Genomic DNA, 13315 nt, shown 5'->3' on the forward strand with positions numbered 1-13315 from the left:
TAGTGGGCCGCGAATTGGACCTTAGTGAATTTTTGTGAGCATGATGACCGACAAGTATAGGGGATCAATCATAGTCCTTTCAATAAGTAAGAGTGCCGAACCCTACAAGGAGCAGAAGGAAATGACAATTGGTTTCAGCAAGGTAATTTTTACAAGCACTGAAATTGTCGGGAACAAATAGTTTGATAACACGGTAATTTGTAAAGAGGAAGTAAAGGTAATGGTAAAATAAAGAGCAGCAAGGTAGCCCAATCCTTTTGTTGCAAAGGACATGTCAAAATGGTTTCTTATAATAGGCAAAGCATTCTTGAGGGTACATGGGAATTTCATCTAGTCACTTTCATCATGTTGATTCGATTCATGTTCAGTACTTTGATAATTTGATATGTGGGTGGACCGGGGCTTAGGTATTGTTCTTACTTGACCAAATCTTCTACTTATGATTAACCCCCTCGCAAGCATCCACAACTACGAGAAAGGTACTAAAATAAAATCTAACCATAGCATTAAGCTCAGAAATGATAATCGACCTCAAGATCAAAGGGGTATTAAATAGAATGGATCTAAACATATAATCTTCCACCAAATAAACCATATATTAATCAAGTACAAGATGTAATAAACACTACTACTCAGCCGGAGGTACCAATCTGAGGTCCTGGTACAAAGATTGAACACAAGAGATGAACCGGGGTTTGAGAGGAGCTGGTGATGCTGAAGATGTTGATGGAGATTGCCCTCCGAAAGATGAGAGGGTTTTTGGTGATGACGATGACGATGATTTCCCCCTTTGGGGGGGAAGTTCCCCCGGTGGAATCACTCCGCCGGACGGCAAAAGTGCTGCTGCCCAAGTTCCGCCTCGAGATGGCGGCGCTCTGTCCCGAAAGTCCTCCCCTTATTTTTTTTAGGTCAAAATGACTTATATACCAGAAGAGGGGCACCGGAGGTTGGCCGAGGAGGGCACAACCCACTAGGGCGCGCCTAGGGAGCCTATCGCGCCCAGGTGGGTTGTGCCCACCTGGTGGTCCTCCTTCGGTAGTTATATGCTCCAGTATTTGTGGGTGGAAACGACACCTATGGGATCACGGGGAATCCCTTCTACGGTCGGCGGGTGCGGGGCTATGGAAAGAGCGGGTTTAAGAGACCAACACGGGAAATTTATCCAGTTTCGGGCCGCAAGTGATGCGTAATACCCTAGTCCTGCTGGCTTGTATTTATCTGGTGTTCTTGGACTAGCTACAAAGCGTGCGGGGTCCAAAAAGTCCGAATCCTCTCTTTGTACACCGCGGGCCTCCTTTTATAGTCAAAGGGGCTGCCACAGTGGCACACAGGAGGTGGAAAGTTGTACAGTGTACAAACTAATCGCCTGACATCACATGACAAAACGCATTAAATACGCTACTTAGGTGCCCTCTTACTTTATTGGGGACGGCAACGAGGCCCATCCCGTCCGCCGCCGCTTCACCTTGCTCCGACGGGCATCCAGGCTGACTAGGCATGCAACGCCACGCTGGCCGGCTGGCTGCTGAGTTGGCGCGGTGGCAGAGTCTTCACGAAGATCTTCATGCCACCACGCAGGTGCTTGCTGAGTTGGCCTGGAAGTTGCACGTCGCCACGCAGGTGCCTGCCTTGTTGGCGGGTTGATTGCTGTGTTGGAACAGTGGTGGAGTCTTGGCGGGTGGGGGCCTGGCTGCTGCCCCGTAGATGTCCCCGGCAAGGGTCTTGCCGGGGCCCCAGCAAGGGCCTTGCCAGGGCCTCGTAGGTTTCCCCGGCAAGAGTCTTGCCGGGGGTCTCTGTCTTCTGGTTCTCATCTAGTATTGTGTATTCTTGGTCTTCACAAAGATCTGCATGCCACCATGGAGGCGCCTCCCGAGCCTTGGTTCCAATGTGTTTGATGGCGTCAGAACTTTTAGACTCAAGGGTGGTGGCCCTGTTGGTGTTGGGCAACTTGCCCCGGCAAGGCTCTTGCCGGGGCCGTGAAGGCCGCCCCGGAAAGGACCTTGCCGGGGGAGTTTCACCTCGCCCCTCAGCTCTTCATGCTTTTGGTCCTGAGCATGGCTCTGGTAGTCTTTGTGTCTTTGCTTCCTCTGCCCCGCCAAGCGTGGCCATCGGCTTGTGGCTACGACTGCCCGTGCACAAGTAAAGGGGTAAAAAAAGGGACCCCTACTTTGTACACCGACAGTATTTTTCTTTTATTCCAAAACAATTCTCTTTAAAGTTTCAGCTCATTTGGAGATGTGCAGAATTGGTAACTCTGACGTAGCTTTTCCAGGTCCGAAATTCTAGTTGCCGGCATTCTCCCTCTTTGTGCGAACCTTGCATACTATGACAGAAAGGGCATTAGAATTACTCCAAAAAGCATTATTATGCATAAAACATAGTAAATAACAGTAGGTAAACATGATGCAAAATGGACGTATCAACATAAAACAAATCCACCATCGTGCTCTAAAAGATATAAGTGAAGTACTAGAGCAAAACTATTTAACTCAAAAGATATAAGTGAAGCACATAGAGTATTCTAATAATTTCCGAATCATGTGTGTCTCTCTCAAAAGGTGTGTACAGCAAGGATTATTGTGGTAAAATAAAAAGCAAAGACTCAGATCATACAAGACGCTCCAAGCAAAACACATATCATGTGGTGAATAAAAAAATAGCTCCATGTAAAGTTACCGATGGAAGTAGACGAAAGAGGGGATGCCTTCCGGGGCATCCCCAAGCTTTGGCTTTTAGGTGTCCTTAGATTATCTTGGGGGTGCCATGGGCATCCCCAAGCTTAGGCTCTTGCCACTCCTTGTTCCATAATCCATCAAATCTTTCACCCAAAACTTGAAAACTTCACAACACAAAACTTAACAGAAAATCTCGTGAGCTCCGTTAGCGAAAGAAAACAAAAGACCACTTCAAGGTACTGTAATGAACTCATTATTTATTTATATTGGTTTTAAACCTACTGTATTCCAACTTCTCTATGGTTTATAAACTATTTTACTAGCCATTGATTCATCAAAATAAGCAAACAACACACGAAAAACAGAATCTGCAAAAAACAGAACAGTCTGTAGTAATATGTAACTAACGCAAACTTCTGGAACTCCAAAATATCAGCCAAAATAGGACGACCGAGACAATTTGTTTATTGATCAGCAGCAATTGGAATCAATATTTTATAACATTCTGGTGATTTTTAACAATTATTTTCGTGAACAGGTTGGGGTGTTCCTGTGCTCTGTGTGTGGGTGAGGATTATCTCCGTCCCCGTCTATGGTGGTGGCTAGTCCTATTTATAGAGGCCCTGGTCCTCTCCCCAAATATTGAGCGGCAAGGGAGCCAACAACGGCCAATTTGAAAGGGGACAGCTAGTACAGCATATCCGGACAAAAGTAGTCTTCGCCTGCCAAAGGCTCTGGTGGTGACACCGCCTTGGGCTCCATGGTGACCTCCGTCTTGCCGTCCTGCTGGTCTTGGTCTCATTGCACTGATATGGAAACCTTCGCTGACGCCTCCGTGCTCCGCGCCTGCGCTTGCCTCCTTAGCACCAAAGAGGAAACAAGGACACTGTGCACGCTGGCTCCCGCCTGGCGCCCACCTGGTCTCGGTCGTCATGGCTCACGTCACGAGAACCTCGCGAGGTTTGCCTTGCCTTGATCTCTCCGCCCCTCGCGAGCCAACCTGGTGAGGCCACTCCTAAGGAGGTCTTGCGTCGTCCACCTCGCGAGGCTTGGACCCTCGCGAGGGTCTTGAATGCTTGTTGGTGAAGATGGGCCGTACGGGCCCACTTGCAGAGCCACGCCGTGCGCCGCAGGCAGGCAAGTCTGGGGACCCCCATTCCCAGAACGCCGACAGTAGCCCCCGGGCCCAAGGCGCTCTCGGGCTTGGCTTCAAGGCGAAGCCAAAGGGCAAGCGCGGAGCGCCGCGGGCCCCAATAGCCTGCGGCCTTGGTCGACGCGTGGCGGTTGATTGGACGTGGGCGTCTCCGCTTCCCCACGCTGCCTCGGCAACTGCCCGACTTGACAAGTCCCTGCGACATGCAAGGGAAAACCATCATTACCTGTGATCATGGGGTGCGCTGGTTGGCCTTCTCTTGCTATAAATGGGGAGGGGGGCAGAGCCCCCGTCGCCCATCTATTCCCATTCCGCTTGCTTCTCCTCCTCTGCTCCATCGCCGACACCAATGGCGCCGTCAAAGCGGTTCTCTACCGCGGAGAAGGGGAAGGCCCCTCGCGAGGGGCCCGGCTCCCCGACGCCCAAGCGTCAACGCGGCCGTCCCCGCAAGCACACCGCGACCCCCGCCGCGGCCCCTCGCTCCTGCGGTGGCGCCGCTGTGCGTGGTAGGGGTTGTTCCTGTCGATGAGAGGAGACGTGCCATGGTTGCACGGCCTCCCCGGCCGCGCTTCCACTCGGCGGAGGTGCTGCCAGAGTTAGTCGTCTGGTCGGAGGACCCGGCCGGGAACTAGCTTCAGCTCCTGGGCTTCTTCGCCGACGAGCTGCCAGCCTCCGGTCCAGGTGGGCTCTGGCTGCAGGTGGACTGTTGCTGCAGCAGGGCTTCTTGGGTTGCGGTCGAGGTCCCATCGCGGGCAACGTAGCTCTGGTTCGCGGTTGGCAGATGTTCGCCCGTGCGCGCGGACTGGAAGGCGGTGCACCCTCCATGTCCCCGGCAAGGGTCTTGCCGGGGCCCCGGCAAGGGTCTTGCCCGGGCCTCGGAGGTGTCCCCGGCAAGACCGTCTTCTGGTTCTCATCTAGTATTGTGTATTCTTGGTCTTCACAAAGATCTGCATGCCACCATGGAGGCGCCTCCCGAGCCTTGGTTCCAATGTGTTTGATGGCCTCGAAACTTTTAGACTCAAGGGTGGCGGCCCTGTTGGTGTTGGGCAACTTGCCCCGGCAAGGCTCTTGCCGGGGCCGTGAAGGCCGCCCTGGCAAGGACCTTGCCGGGGGAGTTTCACCTTGCCCCTCAGCTCTTCATGCTTCTGTTCTTGAGCACGGATCTGGTAGTCTTTGTGTCTTTGCTTCCTCTACCCCGCCAAGCGTGGCCATCGGCTTGTGGCTACGACTGCCTGTGCACAAGTAAAGGGGTACAAAAAGGGACCCCTACCTTTGTACACCGACAGTATTTTTCTTTTATTCCAAAACAATTCTCTTTAAAGTTTCAGCTCATTTGGAGATGTTCAGAATTGGTAACTCTGACGTAGCTTTTCCAGGTCCGAAATTCTAGCTGGCGGCATTCTTCCTCTTTGTGCGAACCTTGCATACTATGATAGAAAGGGCATTAGAATTACTCCAAAAAGCATTATTATGCATAAAACATAGTAAATAACAGTAGGTAAACAAGATGCAAAATGGACGTATCAACTCTCCCAAGATTAGACCTCGGTTGTCCTCAAGTGAAAAACCGATATCAGAAAACATGTCCACATGCTTAGAGAGAGAGAGAAAGAGAGAGGTGTCGAGAAAAACAAAGTATGGACATAGAAGCATCATGCATATTATTATAACAACAATAAACTTTAGCATAGAACTTTTAGCACATAACTTTTATCATAAAGTTCTCATGAACAAGTAACAATTCATCACAACATCGAAGTATAAAGCGTAAAATCTATTGAAAACCAACAAACTATGTTCTCCGTCAACTTTGCAACTACAATTCATCATCTTTTCAGGAAGGGACACAAATCAGAGACTTTTGGCAAGTCCACATACTCAACCATCATATAGTCTTTTATGATTGCTAACACTCACCGCATACCCATTTGCAAAAAGTTTCAACCAGACACATAGGAAGATAGGGGCTTATAGTTTTGCCTCCCAATGTATTCACCTCGAGGGTGATGTCAAAAATAATAACTCATGCTCACTCATATCGAAGTGGATATATGTGCCTAGATCTTTCCTCACCACATGATGCTTGCAAAAGAGAAAATAAAAAGGAATAGGGAAGAATACTTTGACTCTTGCATAAAAGTAAGTACATAAAAGTACAAGATAGACCCTTCGCAGAGGGAAGCAGAGGTTGTCATGCGCTTTTTGGTTTTTATGCTCAATCTCTTAGTGCAAAATAACGCCACATTGTATTGCCCCTTATGATAGCAACCTTTATTACGTAGTCTGTCGCCTTTATTATTTTTCCATCACAAGTTCGTACAATGCTCAATTTTCTCTTACACTAAATGATCCAACACATTTAGATGAAATTTTTATTGCCTTATTGCACCGATGACAACTTAATTGAAGGATCTTACTCAATCCATAGGTTGGTATGGTGGACTCTCAAAACAAGATTTGGGTTTATGTGTTTCTGGATGCACAAGTAGCATCTCTACTTAGTGCGGAATTTTTGGCTAGGAAAGATAGGGGGCAAGCACCACATGTTGAAGGATCTATGACAATATAACTTCTATGTGAATATGAACAAGCATAAATCATAACATTGTCTTCCTTGTCCAACGTCAACAATTTTGGCACAAAATATTTTGATGGGGGCTCACAATCATAAAAGATGCCCAAGATAGTGTATTTGCATGTGAATCTTCTCTTCCCTTATTAATTCTTTCATGAACTGCATCATTGACCAATGCTATGTTTATCAATCTCCAATAAATTTTACTACTTATACTTTTCCTTATGTGATGTCATTACTTACCATAAGATTAGGATGTGATCTTTTTCATTAATCCTTTTCTTTATTTTGATTGGAACAAAAAAGTAAAGATAGTAAAACTCGAGCTAAACTTTATTATATATCTCGCACACGATTACAAAGATAGATAGATCACTAAGCAAAACACTCGAAAAGGATCAGACTAAACTTTTTATTTAACTAATTAAAAAGATAACTAAAGATCAAAGTAAGATAAATAAGGGCAAAAGAGGTGGTATGATACGATACCGAGGCACCTCCCTCAAGCTTGGCACAGGCCAAGGGGAGTGCCCATACCCGATACTCAAGTCTCCTTTGGTGGTAAAGAAGGTGATGGTGGTGGTGGTGATGAGGTAGTAGGGAGCTTGTCCAGCTTGCATCGGAGGCTAAAATTGGTATCTCCGAGATTCTCATTCTCTATCTCAAGCTTTCTTATCCTCTTGCATAATGCCTCCTTGCTTTCCAGCTTGACATGAGGAGGGATAGGTTTCCTTGAAGATATTTTTATCCAGAGGCTTATGAGAAACTGTGCAATCCTCCTCTGAATATTGAGACAACATATTTTCAGACTGTCAAAAAAACAGCGAGAAAGAAGAACAGAAGATTTCTTCGTGATATAGTGGCCAATAGGTTTGGGGGGTATATAAAGATTTTTTTATCTTGGGAAACAATAAAATGAGAGAAAAACAGAGTCCGGAAGGTACCCGAGGTGGGCATAACCCACCTGGGCGCGCCAGGCAAGCCAGGTGCGCCCTGGTGTCTTCTGCCCTCATCGGTTGCCTTCTAGGTGGTTTATTATTTTCCTAATTTTTGTAATATTCCAAAACTAACCAAATTTTTTTGCGGATTTTTCAGAGTTCGTTTACTTACCGTATCACGTACCTCCTTTTATTCACGATTCTGGAGTGTTCCAAATGGTTTCTTTTATGTGTTCCTCCGGTGTCATAGTTTGGATAATATTGCTTTCAACATTAATAGGCGCACCTGAGATACATTGTTTGATTCTTTGCCCGTTGACAACTGATGCGGAGCATCCCTCATCCATTCACATGGAAACTCCATCACCACCACAAGACTGAGAGGACCAACGACAAGGGCACGTTCACACGCCATCGAAACCAAGGTAAACTCCTTCTTCTTCGAGCTCCATTCAAATTCACACGAGAGTTGGGTCCTACCTCAAACGGAAGTATTATGCATCCTTAGGTACCAAAGTGATGATCATGAAGAGGTTACCACGGAGACCCGAGCACCTATGGACGAGGAGAAGGAAGAAAGGAGCGAGAAGTGCGAAGGAAAGGAGTTCCTGGACACCCCAGGTACCTGGACAGAAGGACCCCGGGTGCCCGGACTCGCAGCCACAGGGAGGGCCAAACACCCTGGACACCCCGGGTGCCCAGCTATCTTGGCCCCGGGTGCCCGACCGCCGCCTAGTCCTCGCCCTAGCCCACCCCGGGTGCCCGGCCTCAACCCGGGCTGCGCCCAGCTTGCCCCTGGGTGCCCGACCTACTGGCCTGGGTGCCCGACCTGCTGGCCCGGGTGCCCGGCCTCCCTCCCGAGTCGCACCAGTAGCAACCCCTGGTGCCCGGACACCCCAGTGCCAAGGCCACGACACCATTGACCGGTCCGGGTGCCCGGGCCCACAGCCCCCGGGTGCCCGGCCACCTACAGCCGCACCACCTCCGGGTGACCGGGCCCCTTTATCCCGGGTGCCCGGACCCCTCCGTATGCCTGCGTGCATTTTGGGTTATTTGACCCTTGTACCCCTCTGTCCCTCATATTTCTTCCTTAGCCTTTAAGTACTCATCTCCTATCTCATTTGAGAGGTTAGCAATGTATTACATAGACAAAGAGAGAGCTTTGCTCATCTTCCTCCTCTTGGAGCTCTAGACCTCCTCTTGGAGAAGCTCCTCTTGGAGATCAAGCCCTCCTCTTGGACAAGAGCCTCTTGTGGATATCAAGACCTCACCTAGTGGGAAGAACTTTTACCCTAATGCTATTTTCCTTGAATTGTCTTTGTATGCTTGTGGATCTCTTGTATGCTACTCTAGTGGATGTGTTATTTGGGTTTGTTTGAGTGATCTCCTCCTTGTGTTCTTGTGTGTTCTTCCTCTTTCCCCCCTCCAAGTGTGAAAAGATCACTTCTAGGGTTTCACCCTACAACATCTTGGTATCATTAGCACGGTTGATTCACATCTTGGAGTTCCATCCCCCATTTGCTAGCTTGATTTTGTTGTTTTTCGTCCTAATTCGAAAATCCCCACAAAATTAGCCCCAAAAAATTTTCTTGCAATTTGTTGTTTGGATAGTGGATCTTGTGAGATTTGGTTGTTTGGTACATGGATTTGTTGTTTGGATAGTGGATCTAGCCCCTACCCATCAATCCCTACCCTTCCCACCACGAAATCCACGAAATATGGCCATGTCCCAAAATATTTCGCCAAAATCCGACACCCCCACGCATCCGCACCCCCGGGCTGTTTGCCCCGGACCACCCCGGGCACCCGCACCTCCCACCCTCGGGTGTCCGCACCGCCCCCCCCCCCCCGAAACAGCCCAACTCCACCTTCGTTTTGGCCATAACTTCCAACTCCCATGTCCATTTTTGTGTTCTTTAGCTCGTTTGGAAGCTCTTGACATCCCCATCCACATATATCATTACCACCACCATTTGCCTCCATAAAAAAATTCACCATAAAAGCACCCACCTTCCGCATTTGACCGATTTTGAGTTGCGGTTTCCGTTTCCTAAGGTTTTTCGGTTACTTAGGAACATGTGACATCGACATCACCGCCATTCATCATCGCCTCGGAGTTGTGTTTGCCAACGATCTTCACCGTTGACACCGCCAACCGTAAGAAAGGACTGTAACCTCGACGACACTTAGTTCATTTCTTTCTTTTGCATTGATAACCCAAGCCATTTTGTTGTGTCACTTACCCATCGAGACTAGCGAGTTGAGAATTGCCGGGCCACGCTATTGTGCACCGTAGTGATCTTGCTATCATCAGTGTGTCCTACGTCTCTCATGTGCATATGTTACATACTTCTCTCATATCATATTTGGCTTGAGCATCAAGCATAGTGAAAAAAATAAAGAAAAGCTTTTAAGCAAAAGAGGCGAAACAAAGAGCTTGTAAGCAATAGCATTGAGCCATTTTGCATCGACATATCATCTTGGTCACCACATACTTAGCATAGTTGGGATTTAAGAGGGCACGTTTCTCTCATAAGTTGGTGCACAAGCATATCTTGCCCATTTGAGAAATCGAGCTAGCGTCTCTCTAGCATCCGTACAACAAGAGCATTTTCCGTGGTTACACATTTTGAGCTCACTGCTTGGTTGTGCGGATCCCATCTATCGTCCAGGTGTGTGTGTTCCTAGTGATATTCTTGGGTTTGATCTATTTTCTTTACTTGCAATTTTGTGAACCTTCTCAACCTTGTCGATATCTTGACTAACATTTGCTTGAAATTTTTGTGCCACCGCCCTAACCGAGCTACTCCATAAGCTTTACTTGTCTAGGTGTGAGAAAAAAACCCGGTACTAATTCTCCTATTATGGCATTACATTGAGAAACACTTGATACATCCACAATCCTCGGAAAAGGTAACTTCAGTATTGTTCTCTCATTTTCCTACTCAACCCACTTGGTTATGATGGATAGGCCAAGTTCTTCGGCGAGCCCACTTTTCGAGGAGCAAGGTGAAGATCGTGTCACCAAGCTCTCCATCAAGAAAGTGAAGCCTTGGGTAAACGTATTGAGCAACTCGCCACCGACCTTCGTCAATCGGAAGAAAGGAAACGCGACTACATCGACGCCAAGTTCACTACACAAATGGAAGAATTCCGCAACATGATCGTGAGACGCATGTCTTCCTCAACCTCTCGGCGTAGACTGCGCCACTCAAGCCGACGCTCAAGTCGGCAATCTTCGGACTACTACTCTTACGATACAAGTCCTCCACGAGCTCGCTTTCCTCGACGTGATGATCCCCAAGATTGCCAAGCTCAAGAAAATCCATTCCAAGGCAATGGCTTACAAGACCAAGTCTGAGCACGTGAAAGGGTACGACAACAAGCGCAAGAAGCAATGGAGCAAGAGCAAATACCTCCACAAGTGCAACGTCAACCACCTCAAGATGGTGATGCAATACGACAAGCACAAGAGCACCGTGAAGCACAAGCACTCGAACGGGAAGCTCAAGCACTCGAAGCACAACGCACAGTCAACAAGGCCACTAGAGCCGTCGACGAGCGCAACCGCCAAGTCCGTGAACAAGAAGAAGCACTTCGTCAAGCACGACAAGTGGAAGCCGCTCGACTCGAAGAGCAACAAGAAAGAATAAACCAAGCGTATATGCCTCGTCCTCCTCCACGACAAGGGAGACATCATGAGGAACGACCATTTGAGGACCTTCCTCCTCGTCAAGAGCAGCATCAAAACCGCCACTAGGACGAAGAACTCCGCTATGGCAAGCTCAATCTCACCATGCCCAAGTTCTCCGGAAGCAATGATCTCGAAGAATATCTCTCATGGGCATTGAATGTGGACAAGATACTCCGACTTCACAACTACGACGAGGAAAAGAAGATCGCCATGGCCTCCCCTGAGATTCAAGACTACGTCCTCATTTGGTGGGAACAAGTGATCGAGCCACGACAAGCAAGAGGCGAACCACCAATCACAACTTGGACGCAAATGAAGGATGTCATGAGAGCTTGCTTCGTGCCTACACACTAAACCCGTGATCTTTTCAAGAAGTTGCAACTCCCCAAGCAAGGCATGAAGACGGTGGAAGAATACTACCAATAAATGGAGGTTGCCATGATAAGAGCCAATGTCAAGGAAGATGACGAGCAAACTATGACACGCTTCTTGAACGGCCTCAACCACCCAATCAAGCGGATTGCCGACTTCCAACCTTACTCAAACCTTCTCGAGCTAGTTCATCAAGCGACCAAGGTCGAGTGACAAGTGTAAGATGACTTCAAATACGCCAAGTACTCGTCCAAAACCTACGGCTCCTACACTCAAGCTCCCGCGACTTTGGCACCTCCTACCTCAACTAGAGCATCACCAAGTACCGGCGACAAGTCAAGTTCCAAGCAAGTTACACCTTCCTCGACTCGTCCTCGGCAAGCACCTACAAATCCAAGACTCCCTCATCTTTGCGCCACCGAATGACCCTGTCAAGACAAGTTCTATCAAGTGCTTCACATGTGGTGGCCGAGGACATAAGTCCTTTGAATGCACCAACAAGCGAACCATAATCTTCAATGATGATGGCACATACGACTCCATGAGTGATGAAGAAATGGAAGCCCATGAGCACGTGGCCATGCACCGGCGCGTGAACAAAGATGAAGATGATTAAGTCTTTTGTGACAACGATTCAAGTCCCTCTCTAGTGGTCTCCAAGGTCTTGACGCTCCAACACCACCAAGAAGAAGACCAACGATGCCACATCTTCCACACCAAGGCCGGCATCAACGGGCGTTCCGTGAAAGTCACTATCGATAGAGGAAGTTGCCGCAACTTGGCAAGTGAAGAGTTGTGTTCCAAGCTGGAATTGGCCAAGACGAAGCATCCTCGTCCCTACAAGGTGCAATGGTGCAAGTTTCCTTCAAGATCGGCGCCTACAAGGACACCTTAGAGTGCGACATGGTTCCTATATCCGTGTGCCATTTTCTCTTGGGAAGACCTTGGCAATTCGACTGCGGCGTCATCCACAATGGAAGAACAAACCACTATATCTTCAAGTTGAAGGGCAAGGAGGACGTGCTACGACCAATGTCACCAAGCCATGTGATCGCCGATAAGCAAGCATCCACACATCATGGAGATACTAGCGAGAGAGTGAACCACCACAAACAAAGTGAGCGCCACAAGCCCAAATTGAGTGACTCTTCGCCAAGAGAGAATAACTTAGTCCTCCTAGCAACAAAAAGAGACATGAGAGAAGTGTGTGAGAACCCATCGAGTGTCATACACTATGTCCTACTATGAAAAGATGAGGTGGCAAAAACTAACACTTCTAATCCTCTTCCTCTAGTGTTCTCTAACTTTTTGCAGGAATTCGCGGATGTCTTCCCTGATGATCTACCTCCAGGTCTTCCTCCTATAAACGGCATCGAACACCGGATCGACCTCATCCCCGGAGCACCTCTTCCAAACAATTCTCCCTACCGCTTCAACCCCAACGAAACTAAGGAGATCCAACGACAAGTACAACAACTCATCGACAACGGTCATGTACGTGAAAGCTTAAGCCCTTGTGCCATTCCGATTATCCTTGTCCCTAAGAAAGATGGTAGTTTTCGCATGTGCTCCAATTATAGACCCATCAATGCTATCACCATTTGTTATAGGCACCCCATTCCTCGCCTTGATGATATGCTAGATGAGCTTACCGGTGCCACCATTTTCTCAAAAATTGATCTTAAAAGTGGCGATTACCATATCCGCATTCAAGAAGGCGATGAATGGAAAACCGCTTTCAAAACTAAATTTGGCTTGTACGAGTGGTTAGTTATGCCTATGGGTTTATCAGAAGCTCCCGGTACTTTCATGCGTCTTATGCATTTTGTGCTTCGTCCTTACATTGGCGTGTTTGTTGTGGTCTATTTTGACAACATACTCGTGTTTAGCAAATCCCTCAAAGACCAT

At 48.1% G+C, this 13315-nt stretch overlaps 1 protein-coding gene across 1 annotated transcript; it reads left to right on the forward strand.

The window, feature by feature from the left end:
• Window positions 1–12256: 12256 nt before the first annotated feature.
• On the forward strand, window positions 12257–13038 carry LOC141021766 (uncharacterized). Its single transcript, XM_073497621.1, has 3 exons — window positions 12257–12505; window positions 12722–12901; window positions 13018–13038. The coding sequence occupies exons 1-3, from the start codon at window positions 12257–12259 to the stop codon at window positions 13036–13038; spliced, it is 450 nt and encodes a 149-aa protein (XP_073353722.1).
• Window positions 13039–13315: the final 277 nt, after the last annotated feature.

The sequence above is a fragment of the Aegilops tauschii genome, chromosome 4, assembly GCF_002575655.3.
Source record: "Aegilops tauschii subsp. strangulata cultivar AL8/78 chromosome 4, Aet v6.0, whole genome shotgun sequence".
NCBI classification, from domain to species: Eukaryota; Viridiplantae; Streptophyta; class Magnoliopsida; order Poales; family Poaceae; genus Aegilops; species Aegilops tauschii.